We start from the raw sequence: 16,557 nt of genomic DNA on the forward strand, positions 1-16,557 counted from the left end.
CTCCTGTCCTGTCCTGTTGACCTCCTGTCCTGTCCTGTTGACCTCCTGTCCTGTCCTGTCCTGTCCTGTTGACCTACTGTCCTGTCCTGTCCTGTTGACCTACTGTCCTGTCCTGTTGACCTACTGTCCTGTCCTGTATTGTTGACCTACTGTCCTGTCCTGTCCTGTTGACCTACTGTCCTATCCTGTTGACCTACTGTCCTGTCCTGTTGACCTACTGTCCTGTCCTGTTGACCTACTGTCCTGTCTTGTCCTGTCCTGTTGACCTCCTTTCCTGTCCTGTCCTGTTGACCTACTGTCTTGTCCTGTATTGTTGACCTACTCTCCTGTCCTGTCCTGTTGACCTCCTGTCCTGTATTGTTGACCTCCTGTCCTGTCCTGTCCTGTTGACCTACTGTCTTGTCCTGTATTGTTGACCTACTCTCCTGTCCTGTCCTGTTGACCTCCTGTCCTGTCCTGTTGACATTTACATTTACATTTAAGTCATTTAGCAGACGCTCTTATCCAGAGCGACTTACAAATTGGTGCATTCACCTTATGACCTCCAGTGGAACAGTAGTGCATCTAAATATTTTCAGGGGGAGGGGGGGTGAGAGGGATTACTTTATCCTATCCTAGGTATTCCTTAAAGAGGTGGGGTTTCAGGTGTCTCCGGAAGGTGGTGATTGACTCCGCTGTCCTGGCGTCGTGAGGGAGTTTGTTCCACCATTGGGGGGCCAGAGCAGCGAACAGTTTTGACTGGGCTGAGCGGGAACTGTACTTCCTCAGTGGTAGGGAGGCGAGCAGGCCAGAGGTGGATGAACGCAGTGCCCTTGTTTGGGTGTAGGGCCTGATCAGAGCCTGGAGGTACTGAGGTGCCGTTCCCCTCACAGCTCCGTAGGCAAGCACCATGGTCTTGTAGCGGATGCGAGCTTCAACTGGAAGCCAGTGGAGGGAGCGGAGGAGCGGGGTGACGTGAGAGAACTTGGGAAGGTTGAACACCAGACGGGCTGCGGCGTTCTGGATGAGTTGTAGGGGTTTAATGGCACAGGCAGGGAGCCCAGCCAACAGCGAGTTGCAGTAATCCAGACGGGAGATGACAAGTGCCTGGATTAGGACCTGCGCCGCTTCCTGTGTGAGGCAGGGTCGTACTCTGCGGATGTTGTAGAGCATGAACCTACAGGAACGGGCCACCGCCTTGATGTTAGTTGAGAACGACAGGGTGTTGTCCAGGATCACGCCAAGGTTCTTAGCGCTCTGGGAGGAGGACACAATGGAGTTGTCAACCGTGATGGCGAGATCATGGAACGGGCAGTCCTTCCCCGGGAGGAAGAGCAGCTCCGTCTTGCCGAGGTTCAGCTTGAGGTGGTGATCCGTCATCCACACGGATATGTCTGCCAGACATGCAGAGATGCGATTCGCCACCTGGTCATCAGAAGGGGGAAAGGAGAAGATTAATTGTGTGTCGTCTGCATAGCAATGATAGGAGAGACCATGTGAGGTTATGACAGAGCCAAGTGACTTGGTGTATAGCGAGAATAGGAGAGGGCCTAGAACAGAGCCCTGGGGGACACCAGTGGTGAGAGCACGTGGTGTGGAGACGGATTCTCGCCACGCCACCTGGTAGGAGCGACCTGTCAGGTAGGACGCAATCCAAGCGTGGGCCGCGCCGGAGATGCCCAACTCGGAGAGGGTGGAGAGGAGGATCTGATGGTTCACAGTATCGAAGGCAGCCGATAGGTCTAGAAGGATGAGAGCAGAGGAGAGAGAGTTAGCTTTAGCAGTGCGGAGCGCCTCCGTGATACAGAGAAGAGCAGTCTCAGTTGAATGACTAGTCTTGAAACCTGACTGATTTGGATCAAGAAGGTCATTCTGAGAGAGATAGCGGGAGAGCTGGCCAAGGACAGGCACGTTCAAGAGTTTTGGAGAGAAAAGAAAGAAGGGATACTGGTCTGTAGTTGTTGACATCGGAGGGATCGAGTGTAGGTTTTTTCAGGAGGGGTGCAACTCTCGCTCTCTTGAAGACGTTGACCTCCTGTCCTGTCCTGTTGACCTACTGTCCTTTCCTGTATTGTTGACCTACTCTCCTGTCCTGTCCTGTTGACCTCCTGTCCTGTCCTGTTGACCTACTGTCCTGTCCTGTCCTGTTGACCTACTGTCCTGTCCTGTATTGTTGACCTACTGTCCTGTCCTGTCCTGTTGACCTACTGTCCTGTCCTGTATTTCTGACCTACTGTCCTGTCCTGTCCTGTCCTGTTGACCTACTGTCCTGTCCTGTCCTGTTGACCTACTGTCCTGTCCTGTCCTGTTGACCTCCTGTCCTGTCCTGTATTGTTGACCTTCCTGTCCTGTCCTGTTGACCTACTGTCTTGTCCTGTATTGTTGACCTCCCGTCCTGTCCTGTATTTCTGACCTACTGTCCTGTCCTGTTGACCTCCTGTCCTGTTCTGTTGACCTCCCGTCCTTTCCTGTTTTGTTGACCGACTGTCCTGTCCTGTCCTGTTGACCTACTGTCCTGTCCTGTATTGTTGACCTACTGTCCTGTCCTGTCCTGTTGACCTACTGTCCTGTCCTGTATTTCTGACCTACTGTCCTGTCCTGTCCTGTTGACCTACTGTCCTGTCCTGTCCTGTTGACCTACTGTCCTGTCCTGTCCTGTTGACCTACTGTCCTGTCCTGTCCTGTTGACCTACTGTCCTGTATTGTTGACCTCCTGTCCTGTCCTGTTGACCTCCTGTCCTGTTCTGTTGACCTCCCGTCCTGTCCTGTCCTGTTGACCTACTGTCCTGTCCTGTCCTGTCCTGTTGACCTACTGTCCTGTCCTGTATTGCTGACCTACTGTCCTGTCCTGTCCTGTTGACCTCCTGTCCTTTATTGTTGACCTACTGAGCTGTTCTAATCTACTGAGCTGTTCTTATCTACTGAGCTGTTCTTATCTACTGAGCTGTTCTTATCTACTGAGCTGTTCTTATCTACTGAGCTTTCTATTGTCTATTAATGTTCTGTATCATGTTTAATGTTTTTTTGTGGAACCCCAGGAAGAGTAGCTGCTGCTTTCTCAACAACTAATGGGGATCCTAGTAAATTACCAAAGAACTATGGACCACCTCTTCTCCAAGGACCCACTGACGAAACGGTTCTAGTACTTTATGGAGCAGACTGGGACAAGTCAACTGGGACAAGCCAACTGGGACAAGTCAACTGGGACAAATACGTTGCAGCTCAACTGGGACAAGTCAACTGGGACAAGTCAACTGGAACAAGTCAACTGGGACAAATACGTTGCAGCTCAACTGGGACAAGTCAACTTGGACAAGTCAACTGGGACAAGTCAACTGGGACAAGTCAACTGGGACAAATACGTTGCAGCTCAACTGGGACAAGTCAACTTGGACAAGTCAACTGGGACAAATACGTTGCAGCTCAACTGGGACAAGTCAACTTGGACAAGTCAACTGGGACAAGTCAACTGGGACAAGTCAACTGGGACAAGTCAACTTGGACAAGTCAACTGGGACAAGTCAACTGGGACAAGTCAACTTGGACAAGTCAACTGGGACAAGTCAACTGGGACAAATACGTTGCAGCTCAACTGGGAAGTTGAAACAGTTTAAAGCACATTGAATCGATTCCATGTGGACAATTATATGATGTGTTTATTTGGCTGTTAACTTACTGTATTTGTTTCTAAATGCAAGTTTATTTTTTGCAATAAATGTAAGTAATAAATGAGGTAATTTGTCAAACTTAAATTTAAAAAGATGCTTTTGGAAGGAATTATCTGAGAATTTCCAAGTCTATCACATACCTCTATCTCAACCTTAAGCTTTCACTTTCAGTATGAATAGTCGGCTAGACCACCAAACACCTTCTTGCTGTGTATGTGGGTAGTATGGAAGGGGGGGAGATGATGTTAAGGTGGTGTATATAGAGAGGAGAAACCTGCAGTCTCTCTAATCATCTAGATCTCTGCCAGTCCACCACCATGTACCTGAACCTCCTCATCCTCCTCCAACTCCTTTCCTCTGCTGGTGAGTTGATCTATTCTATACATTATATATCTACGAAGAACCAGCTAGTAAAGAAGGTATAGCTGATTATTCTCTATATAAGAACCAGCTAGTAAAGAAGGTATAGCTGATTATTCTCTATAAGAACCAGCTAGTAAAGAAGGTATAGCTGATTATTCTCTATAAGAACAAGCTAGTAAAGAAGGTATAGCTGATTATTCTCTAAGAGGAACCAGCTAGTAAATAAGGTATAGCTGATTATTCTCTATATAAGAACCAGCTAGTAAATAAGGTATAGCTGATTATTCTCTATATAAGAACCAGCTAGTAAAGAAGGTATAGCTGATTATTCTCTATATAAGAACCAGCTAGTAAATAAGGTATAGCTGATTATTCTCTATATAAGAACCAGCTAGTAAAGAAGGTATAGCTGATTATTCTCTATATAAGAACCAGCTAGTAAAGAAGGTATAGCTGATTATTCTCTATATAAGAACCAGCTAGTAAAGAAGGTATAGCTGATTATTCTCTATATAAGAACCAGCTAGTAAAGAAGGTATAGCTGATTATTCTGTATATTAGAACCAGCTAGTAAAGAAGGTATAGCTGATTATTCTCTATATAAGAACCAGCTAGTAAAGAAGGTATAGCTGATTATTCTCTATATAAGAACCAGCTAGTAAAGAAGGTATAGCTGATTATTCTCTATATAAGAACCAGCTAGTAAAGAAGGTATAGCTGATTATTCTCTATATAAGAACCAGCTAGTAAAGAAGGTATAGCTGATTATTCTGTATATTAGAACCAGCTAGTAAAGAAGGTATAGCTGATTATTCTCTATATAAGAACCAGCTAGTAAAGAAGGTATAGCTGATTATTCTCTAAGAGGAACCAGCGAGTAAAGAAGGTATAGCTGATTATTCTCTATATAAGAACCAGCTAGTAAAGAAGGTATAGCTGATTATTCTCTATATAAGAACCAGCTAGTAAATAAGGTACAGCTGATTATTCCCTAAAAATAATCACTTGGTAGCAGACAGTAAAGGAGATAGCTAATTGTTAACCAAATTGAACACAAATGATGTTGTTGTTTTGGTCGTTGTGTGTCCCAGAAGACATAGTTAACATGGTATCCTCTTTCCTCCTCCTTCCAAGGAGCCTCTGAGAGTGGTATTGTGGGTGGTAAGATAGCTAAGCCCCACTCAAGGCCCTATATGGTCTCTCTGCAACACAGAGGACACCGTGTTTGTGGAGGAATGCTCATCCGGGAGGACTTTGTCCTGACTTCAGCACACTGCTTGGAAGGGTGAGTCAACAACGGATACAAATGCATCGTGTTACATGTCTCTTGAAGGGGCATCTATGAGTAATAACTCAATGTTGACTGTCTTGTTGTTTTAATGAGACTCGTTTCGATTTGTTTTTTAGTGCTTACCCTTTAACGGTGGTTCTTGGAGCTCACGACCTAAACAAAGAAGAGAAGAAGAGTCGGCAAGAGATTCAGGTGGTACATCACCATCGCCATCCTTTGCACAGACAATATAGCCAGCTCGCTTATGACATCATGCTACTCCAGGTAAACTTTAGAAAATAAAAAAACATATTTCTTTTATACATTTCTTTGCGGTATTTACTTTTGACAGTAGATTAGCTTTAAATTTAGGGTTTATGATACGGATTTTTGTTTTACCTTCAATACGATCATTTGAAGGTTTCAATATTTTTGATGTTTTTTTGTCTGATTTCTGTCTGAAGCTGTATAATACTATAATAATAATAATAATATAATAATAATAATATAATATAATAATATAATATAATCTAATAATACTTATGTAGATAAAAAAAAAAACACTAAAAAAACCCACAACTAAAATATCTGAAGTGGTTCATACAATTTAAACCCCATGTGTTATTTTTTTTGTCTTTCAACAGTTAAAGACTAAAGCAAAACTGAACAGGTATGTAAAAGTCACTGGACTCCCAAAGAAGGATGGATCAACCCCAGCAAACATCAAATGCTCCGTAGCTGGTTGGGGCAAGACTAACTCGAACAACAACCAGGGTTCTGGCGTTTTGATGGAAGTGGCGGTGACGGTGGAGGATGACTCTGAATGCAAGAAGGTGTGGCAGAAATACTTTGACAAAAAACAAATGATGTGCACTCGTACTACCGGAGGGAAAGGATTTTGTCAGGTAACTAAATTAAATTTGGATCAAATGATTATAGTAATAGTAGAAACAGAGGACAACCAGTACAGGTTTTAGTTGGTCAGATAAGCAGTGTTTATTTATCTGTAACATTACTGTACTAAAACAGCTAAAACAGCCCTGGAAGTGTTCACTCATTCTCCTTTCACAATCTCACTTCTGTCTCTTCTCTAATTCCTGTTGTTCTGTGTTCCAGGGAGATTCAGGGGGACCTCTTATTTGTAACAACAAGGCACAGGGTATCGTTGCTTTTAATTATGCTGAGAGATGTGATGATTCCCGATATCCTCATGTGTTCATGAAAATCCCTTTCTTTCTGCCCTGGATTAAAGAGGTGTTGCACGGATATGGTGCCAACATGTCTTTAGACAAGCAGGAATAAAGGACTAGGAAGGACATTGATTATAGTGTACTAACATAATGGTATCTATTCCCAGGAAGTACATTGATTATAGTGTACTAACATAATGGTATCTATTCCTGCATAAATACACTTCTCATCATACCCTGGATAGAGGACATGTTTCTTATTTTTATCATTTTGTTTCCATTTAAAACACATTTGTAACTGATTTTAACTGATTATACCTGATTTTCTTGTTTAGATAGTGTTTTTATATATATTTTTTGCAATGAGTAATTAGAAAATAATTTAATTTAGTCTGTCATTGTTGCTATTTTTTTGTGTGCTATTTTTGGATAGTCCATCTGTGTCACGCCCTGACCATAGATTGCTTTGTATGTTTCTATGTTTAGTTTGGTCAGGGTGTGATGAGGGTAGGTATTCTATGTTTTTGTTCTATGTTTTGTATTTCTATGTGTTTGGCCTGGTATGGTTCCCAATCAGAGGCAGCTGTCAATCGTTGGCTCTGATTGAGAACCATAGTTAGGCAGCCTGGTTTCTCCCTTGAGTTGTGGGCAGTTATTTTCTGTTTTGTGTGTATCACCTGACAGAACTGTTTCGTTCTCGTTATTCCTCGTTGTTATTTTGTTTAGTGTTCAGTTTTGATTAAATTTACAAAATGAACACTTACCACGCTGCACCTTGGTCCTCTCCTTCTTCCACCTACGACGATGGTTACAATCTGGTCATACTACCAACAAACTATGTGTTGATATTCAACTGCTTGCTAAGGTTAGGGTTATGTTTAGAATAAGGGTTATGGTTTAAAGTTTAGCATAAGGGACTAAGGGTTAGGTTTACGTTCTTGGGTTAGCGTTAGTAGATAGTTAGTTGGGATGTTACAGAACTCTGTTGGCCCCATAATGACATCACAATAGCCCATAATGACATCACAATACCCCATAATGACATCACAATACCTCAAATACCCATGACCAGCCCAATTTTGATATTTAAAGAATGCGAGACCCACACCATGTAAAAAAAAATATTATGTAATCAATTTACTTTTTTTTTTGACAATGACAATTGCTATGACAATCGAAAACAAATACGTCTGACAGTATTTTTGACAGCATTTCAATCTGAAGACAGTATGGTTTTGATGTGACTGAAATGGTTCTGAAAGGTATTGGGATGTTCAGAAAATCATCAGGCAATAATGTTGTACGATCTTCTGTGCAGTGATGGGGTCAAATTGGCGTCATGATAAGGGCTACACCAAATGTTTGATGTTTTATAATAATTGATTATGCTTATGTTGTATTAATAGAAGTGGAAGGGTTATAAGACCCCTCCCCCACTACATTTATAGGGTCCTAGACTACAAATGAACTATATATATGCATTATAAGGTTTTAAATAGTTTCACAGTTATTTTCCAGTCTCTGCCGCCTATAAAGAAAAGGTCTGAGAGATGTTTGAGTTATTGCATGGGGTCTGTGAGAAAGCACTTCAAAGATAAACACAGAACCCTGTTGGGGAGTAAAAGAGTTGAGAGACTAGTCAGACCTCTATAAATCAACTTGGGGGAGTGGACATTTACTGCTGAGCCCTTAGAAAACACTGGAACTATTGTATCTCTCTTGCAAGTTTGTATAGCTGTGTATGCATGGGCTTGGTCTGTTGAGTAGAAGGTAATGACGTATGCAGTGACATTACTAGGGCTGGACTTCGGGCTGGACTTCGGGACTTTTCCTATTTTGCAGAACTCAGGAGAGACATCAGTTGTATGTGTGATGTTTGATCTTTGACTTCTGTCGACAGCTGTATTTTGATAAAAATTGTTATGATTTATAAGTACACATTTTTAGTGTTCCTTATTCGTTGAGTAACGGAGCACAAAAAAACTGAACCAACATTTGGCGAGCTTGCCAGGAGGGAGTGAGCGCAACGCTACTGGACGGAACCTGAACCCCCCTTCGCTGATCACCAAATTGTAAGGTAAGCAGACACCTGTTATATCGAAGTCTGTAATTTAAAAGAAGTGGGTGTTCAGTGTTTCGCTGGTATGTAAAAGCGCCTCCTCCCTTTTGTAATTGTAGAAACAAAGGAACCTAAAAAATGTGCATGTATAAGTCAATGAATGTGTTATAATTGCTGTATGTCAATGTGTGTTTATATGTTTTATATATATATATATATATATATATATATATATTAAGAACAGTAGCTTACCTTCTAGTGTATTCGGGGTGCTGGGGTTCTGGGAGGGTACTCAAGAGTAGTTAGGGAGCAGAAGCTGTATCTATCTAGCGTGAACATTCTGAAAACAGGCGATAAGGATAACATATAAATAATATCTTGGTGTGAGTGAAATGCACAGTGGGTGAGGAGATTAACCAATCGAGAATTGGTTATTTGGTCTGAGGACTGAGGGACCGTTATAAGTGGATTTTAGATAAAGAGGAGGACGAGGAACCATATATAGATAAAGGCGTTGCATTGGAATAGTATAAGAAAGTGATTTTTAGGACGTGAGGAACGGCAGGAACGAGTTCTGTCATTGTATAAGAAAAGGCGGGTTTAATAACGATAATACCTACAAGACGTATATTACCCTACACCCTGAGGAACTAGTAATACCCTCAACATTGGTTGAAATACGACCTAAAATTACTTGTAGAAGGATAGTTAAGGAGCCTTTTAAGTAGAATTGGTGGAGGTTTTGATTTATGGGAAGACAGGAAATAGAGATACAACTGATACAACATCCACTGATATTATTTCAAGTTAGATAATAGGTAGGAAAGGCAATGAATCATGGAGCTGAGTTACTATCATTCTTGATGTCATTAATCTTTGTTTCAAAGTGATAACAACCTTGGGCCCGATTCAGACTTAGGCACCTAGACCATTATCATTACACGACTGACTGTCAAATAAAACCAAACCGACGCTCACCATGTCTGCAAAGGCCTGTAAAAGTTTTTTAAAATTAAGTAATGGCCCAATGGTGGGATAAAAAGTTAGGAAGGACAGAAGTTATTTGAATAGAAGGTTGAACATATTTGTCAGTGACACTTTCCTACCGTAGGAGATGTACAACCCATAATATACCAGTAAAATTAATACAAGGAAGTTGAGATTTTCATAGAACATTATTTTGTGACGCAATCACCAGGGGGAACTGGTCAATAACATATTATTGTTACTCTACACCCATAAGATATAATATTAGGAATTGACGTCTAGCATGCGGTTGTCTCTGTGAGGCCCGTGTGTGAAATATATTTGAGTTTAGTAGAACCATTTACTCTAATCTGGTTGTTAAAACTTGTTAGGGATAGGGGGCAGCATTTTCACTTTGGATGAATTGCGTGCCCAAACTTAACTGCCTCCTACTCTGTCCCGGATGGGAATATATTCATATTAGTATTACTGGTGGATAGGAAACACTCAGAAGTTTCTAAAACTGTTTGAATTATGTCTGTGAGTATAACAGAACTCATTTGGCAGACAAAAACCTGAGAAGAAATCCAAACAGGAAGTGAGAACTTTTCAAAACAGTGCCATTTGCAGTCCATGTTAGTTATGGATGTGCATGCACTTCCTAGGGCTTCCACAAGATGTCACCGTCTTTAGATTCTGGTTGTATGATTCTACTATAAAGGAGGAGCTCTTTTACGGAGTGGTCTGGCAGAAACCCTCGGTCTCATTGCGCGCGGTCACGAGAGAGTACCCTCCCGTTGCTTTTCTTCAGACAATGAAATTCTCCGGTTGGAACCTTATTGCTGATTAATGTTTAAAACATCCTAAATATGGATTGCATACATCATTTGACTTGTTTCTACGACCTGTAATGGAACTTTTTGAGTTTTTGTCTGGAGGAATTGCTCGTACTTTATAAAGATTGAATGCTGGGCTGAACAAGCTAACAACAAGTGGCTAAATGATGGGCTTTATGGAACTTTATAGAACAAATCTATTTATTGTCGAACTGGGATTCCTGAGACTGCCTTCTGATGAAGATATTCAAAGGTAAGTGAATATTTAGTGTTTTTTGTAGCTTCTGTTGATGGCAAAATGGCGGCTATTTCTTTGGCTAATTAGGGTTCTGAGCGCCGTTCTCAGATTCGTCTTTTTCCGTAAAGTTTTTTTGAAATCTGACACAGCGGTTGCATAGAGGATACGTTTATCTTTAATTCTGTGAATAACACTTGCATTATTTCGGGCAAAATCACCGGATGTTTTGGAATCAAAACATTACTGCACGTAACGCGCCAATGTAAACTGAGATTTTTATATATATATATGCACATATTCGAACAAAACACACAATACATGTATAACATGATGTCCTATGAGTGTCATCTGATGGAGATAATCAAAGGTTAGTGATTCATTTAATCTATATTTCTGCTTTTGTGACTCTATCTTTGGCTGTGAAAAATGGCTGTGTGTTTTGGGATTTGGTGGTGATCTAACATAAATATATGTTGTGTTTTCACTGTAAAACCTTTTAAAAATCGGACACGATGGGTAGATTAACAAGATGTTTATCTTTCATTTTGCTGTATTGGACTTGTTAATGTGTGAAAGTGAAATATATCAGCTGAATGGGTGGGGGGGGGGTTCCTTTTGAGGGATTCCTAGCCATAACAAGTTTTAATACACACTGAAAGGAGATAGAGAATAATTTACATAGGCATGTACATACATATTACACCCACTTTAGGATAACCCTAAAGAAATTAGGTTGGATTGAGTCAAGGAGATAATTCAGACAAGAAAAATTGACCAAAAGAAGAGGAAGAAGAAAAGCGCCCTTGTATCAGAAACTGTGATGAGGAATGATGATGCTGGAAGGACAGATCTTCATGAACAAGGCTACCCGTGACCATAATTTAAAGCTGGAGAGAACAATAGCGAGAAAGGGACGAAAGAAAGAGAGAAGAAAGAAGACTGGAAAACGATAAGTTGTATACATTATGAAAAGAGATGAGGAAGTTGATAGAAGATCTGCAGGTGCTAATTGCTGATACGATTAAAAGAGACACAGATGATGTGGTCTAAAGAAAAAAGCTAAAAGAGGAGGTCGGGACAAGCCACGGACACGGTAAAGACAATACCAGAGGGAGATAGAAGAGTGTGACGAAGAGGACTAGACACTGCACTGAAGAAGGCCCAGCTTGCACAGATCGAGACAGGAAGTGGTTATTTTACTCACAATATGATGGCTGCTTAAAGTTGTTTCTACAGGCTCACCACAACTACAGCCTGCAGCTCCCCCACAGTCACACTCAGTGAACACGGTGCCTGCAAGGTATGTGCTTTTCACCACTGAGCATTATGGTGACCCACAAACATGGACTGGAAGAGGTGAGCCCGCCAGAGTCTTTCGTGACTAGAACAATGCTGGACCTGTGGGCAGTTGGGGCATGTGAGTTTGCAGAGCGGGGGAAATGAAAGAGGAAGAGGTGACTAGAACAATACTGGACCTGTGGGCAGTTGGGGCATGTGAGTTTGCAGTGCGGGGGAAATGAAAGAGGAAGAGGTTACAACAGGGGCAGAGGAAACTTTGGGTATGGCAGAGGTAGAGGAAACTCAGCCACAGTACCACTCGCCCGGAGCTGAATATGCTCCCCTGAGCCACCTATGGACAAGGAGGACAAGTTAATGATAAAGGAAAACCACGGCCAATGGGAAATCAGAATGCCAACAGTTCTTATTTCCCTCAGAATCAACAACGAAGACACCCGACTCCCCTGCTCAGTGTCCCCTGTACGAATCCAATGACGGAAGAGAAGAGCCAATGGTTACTCTTAATGTTAATGGACGTGATCTACCATTTCTAATAGACACTGGAGCTCACTGTTCCTGTTTAGGCAAACCTGGACAAGTTGTTGGAGAGCTTCCCTGAGCAAATCATCAGTAACAATAACAGGGACATCGGGACAGCCCAGGAATGTGCACCGGACAAAGACTTGTTTTGATGAACCTCTGCTTGACTCTGACATGGTGCTGTTCGTTGCTGGTTTACTAATACCACAGGCACACCTACTAAAAACAGACCTTATGTTGAACAGTTGATTGAAGCTATGTGAAAACCTAACGCATTGGCTATTGTTAAGGTTGTGGCACACACGGGTTGGTGTGATTATGCTAGAATTGGTAACAGCATAGCTGATGAGGCGGCCAAATTGGCTGTTTAAAGTTGTCACACACATGCATTTTATTTTTAGTAGTTTGTGTCCATCTGAAACTACTGAAACAGCTGCAGGCTGATATTCTCAGTCACCAGGTGTGGAGGGAGAGAGGCTCTCTGTCCTAGGTCTGGCTAATGGCTATATCTTTTATCTGACATGCCCTGTTTACCATCAATCAGGATCTCTACTATTTGCCAATTGGCTCATGGAGTGAGCCATTCGTCAAAGGGGGGATGTGGGAAAGGAGGAGGAGAAGATTTCGGCCCAATGGTTTTGCCAAAATTTGAATCAGCACGTGAAACAGTTCATTTATCGTTGCGCGATATGTTTGTTATATAACATAGACATGGGAACTCCACTACAACCAGGGAAGTTCCCCACTCCAAATGACCTTTTGTCCACCTAGCTATGGGTTTCATAGACACGATAGAGCGAAAACAAAGAGAGAGATACTGCTTGGTGATAATTGACAGGTTTACCAGGTGGGTGGAACCATCCCACCCACCAACTGTTATGCGCAAACAGTTGCAAAATTACTAGTGACGGAAATCATACCCATGTTCAGAGTGCCTGAGGTTTTGTCTGCAGACAATGGGACCCATCTCATAGGAGATGTGGTTTCCCAAGTGACCAAAATGATGGGTGTTGACCAGAAGTTTGTGTCCATCTATCACCCACAGAGTAACGGGATTACAGAGAGGGCTAATTAAAGGATCAAAAGCCTGCCATTCCACAAAATTGAGCTGGGTGGAATGCTTGCCCTTGTCCTCATGACAACGTGCAGCAGCCTTAACAAAGGTATTGGGCGTACACCTTATGAAATGTTAAAAAGACGACCAATGAACACCCCAGGGGTGAGACCTATGACTGACCGACAGATAGGCATAACTAAAACATAGTGTGACCATCTTGAGTACATGAAGGAACTAACTTCTGTTGTATGTTTTCTCCACTCTAACACTAGGAAAGCAGCAGAACCAATCCCAGGTGAGGATCCAGATGCTCTGACCATCTGCGTAGGAGACTGGGTGAAACTACGAGTCCATAAAAGAAAATGGAACCAGCCAAGATGGATGGGACCCTTCCAGGTGACCATGACAACTGATGAGGAAGGAACAGAGGAGAAACGGGGAAGAGGACAGCCAGAGGGCCCGAGAACAAAGGCAAAGAAGAACCAACAGAGGGTTCAGCCACAGGTCCTGAACAGTCATCAGATGTTACCATCATACACATCATAAACAAGAAAATCGCACCCATAGAAACACACATGCAGGGAATTTATTGTTCTCCAAATCCAACTCGTTCCCTTTGTGGACGGGGATGTGGAGACCAGTCAATGTGTGAAAGCAGTGACATGCATAGGATTACAGGGGAAGGGGAACACATCTGGCACACGGGTAATGACTTCCCAGAAATCCACCTCCACAGCCTTTCTGTGGGTAGTATCAGGTCATCTATAAGACTACGCTAGGTAAAGCTCCGCCTTACCTCAGCTCACTGGTCACGATAACAACACCCACCTGTAGCACGCACTCCAGCAGGTATATCTCACTGATCATCCCCAAAGACAGCACCTCCTTTGACCGCCTTTCCTTTCCAGTTCTCTGCTGCCAGTGACTGGAACGAATTGCAAAAATCACTGAAGCTGGAGTCTTACATTTCCCTCACTAACTTTAAACACCAGCTATCTGAGCAGCTAACCGATCGCTGCAGCTGTACATAGTCCATCTGTAAATAGCCCACCCAATCTACCTACCTCATCCCCATACTGTTTTTATTTTATTTTCTGCTCTTTTGCACACCAGTATCACTACTTGCACATCATCTGCTCATCTATCACTCCAGTATTCTGCTAAATTGTAATTACTTCGCTACTATGGACTATTTATTGCCTTACCTCCTCACGCCATTTGCACACACTGTATATATACTTTCTTTTTTTCTATTGTGTTATTGACTGTACACTTGTTCATTCCATGTGTAACTCTGTGTTGTTGTTTGTGTCGCACTGCTATGCTTTATCTTGGCCAGGTCGCAGTTGTAAATGAGAACTTGTTCTCAACTGGCCTACCTGGCTAAATAAAGGTGAAATAAAATAATAAAAAACATACCAATTGGCAAAGGAGCAATACCAAGGTTTTGACAAAGAAACAGCAGTTATACTATTCTGATGTTGGTCACTGGAGGGAAGGAAGAAGGGAAGGTGAATTATCCACTAGGACAACAGGTAATAGTTCAGATGCAGCTAAAGAATTTAAGGAGGGTGGGCCATTGAGACTAAATGGTACTCGATTACATATTGGTGCCTGCAGGGCCCTTGGAATAGATGATCAGGATTACTGTGTCATGTTGCTTCCTGACTCCTCTGACAACATCACAGCGTTTATTGATGACCTGGCTAAATTAGGAGTTACTCTGTCAAAAACTGTCAACACCATCTATGACCAAATTTGGACACTGGTTTAATGGTGTATTTGGATACGTGATGGGTAAGGTGATGATGTTCATCTCTGCCATGATCCTTCCACTTCTGGTAGGACTACTGTGCTTTGCTGTTGCTTTCTGTATAATAAATTGCTTGGCTAAAAAGACTGTTAAACATTTGGTGATAATGGGACACGTGTATGTCGGGGTGGTCACAAGAAGGGGGCAAATTTACCTAATGTGGTAGAAGGAAGATATGGGAGATACTAGAGCTTGTCGTGTATATATGGGTCAACTGAGAGCATATAGTATAGTGATAGGAGAAACTATGCTAAAATGTGACTTTAGTGTAGTAGATGTACAGCAAAAGGTGACAGGTATAAAAATGTCCAGGATAGAGGAAGGCATGGGAGCACCTTTTGGATGTGGGTATGTTGTGACAAGGGGTACCTCACTTTACCTCCTGGATGGGGGGTTGTTATTTGGGGAGAACAGAAATGTACATTTTAAGAATTCCAGTCACCTATCTTTTCAATAAAACAGGCAAAACCAACTCTGGGGAACTGAAGTGTACCAAACGACTCATTCCAGACAGTCAGGAAGCCTATGGTCATGTCCTACACCCGGGTGAGATTTTTTGGTATGTCAGTCCTGGGGTGTGGCTTTCCTGGGAAAGTGGGTAAATAATTTAACCTCAATCTTTACAGGCCCACATGAATTTAACGATCCGAGGATTTAGCCAACTCTCATTAGATGTCCAAAATCTGAAAGCAGTCGTCGGCCGCCATGAGTTGGCTTTAGATGATCTTTTGGCGAAGGAAGGAGGACACTGCAACGTACTAGGTACTATTGATCCTGAAAATTGTGTTATGCTCCTCCCTGACTCCTCTGAAAATATGACTGCGATAATTGATAGGATTGCTGATCTTGGTAAAACTCTCTCAAATCTGAAAAATCTGTTTTTGACTAAATTGGTGACTGGTTAAATGCACAATTTGGAATTGTAATGGGGAAAGTTTGTTGACTTTGTTTTCATTGTTTACTCCTATACTTGTAGGAAGTTTGGTGATTTTGGTTACTGTTTATATTTGTAAGAAAATGACTGTAAACTGTAACTGCTCTTGAACATGCTGGAGTGATGGTGTTGGTGGAAGTTGATACAAATCGTGCTGAAGGTGAGACTGGTGCATTTCTGGTTTCTCTTAATTCCATTGTTTATTCAACTCCATGGTTCTTCCCAGGACTCAGGAGGAATGGGAGTATAGACAGACTCACCCCACCTCCACCAGCATTCCAGGAAACTCATTTTATAACAGGCCATCCCAAATGGTTCCGTGGGCCAAATCTGATTTGATTTCAGAGGAGAATTTTATGATTGAAA

General features: G+C 42.3%; 1 protein-coding gene and 1 long non-coding RNA gene across 2 annotated transcripts; both read left to right on the plus strand.

Moving 5' to 3' along the window:
- Nucleotides 1-3,886: 3,886 nt before the first annotated feature.
- Nucleotides 3,887-7,241, plus strand: LOC115116173 (granzyme B-like). Its single transcript, XM_029644659.2, has 5 exons — nt 3,887-4,010; nt 5,145-5,295; nt 5,418-5,565; nt 5,925-6,185; nt 6,397-7,241. The coding sequence occupies exons 1-5, from the start codon at nt 3,965-3,967 to the stop codon at nt 6,580-6,582; spliced, it is 792 nt and encodes a 263-aa protein (XP_029500519.2). The 5' UTR covers nt 3,887-3,964; the 3' UTR covers nt 6,583-7,241.
- Nucleotides 7,242-10,270: 3,029 nt separating this feature from the next.
- LOC135570064 (uncharacterized) lies at nt 10,271-14,874 on the plus strand. The gene is made up of 2 exons (XR_010463417.1): nt 10,271-10,584; nt 13,717-14,874. It is a non-coding gene; the product is annotated as an uncharacterized LOC135570064 (long non-coding RNA).
- The last annotated feature ends 1,683 nt before the right edge of the window (nt 14,875-16,557 follow it).

This window comes from Oncorhynchus nerka, linkage group LG3, assembly GCF_034236695.1.
Source record: "Oncorhynchus nerka isolate Pitt River linkage group LG3, Oner_Uvic_2.0, whole genome shotgun sequence".
NCBI lineage: Eukaryota > Metazoa > Chordata > Actinopteri > Salmoniformes > Salmonidae > Oncorhynchus > Oncorhynchus nerka.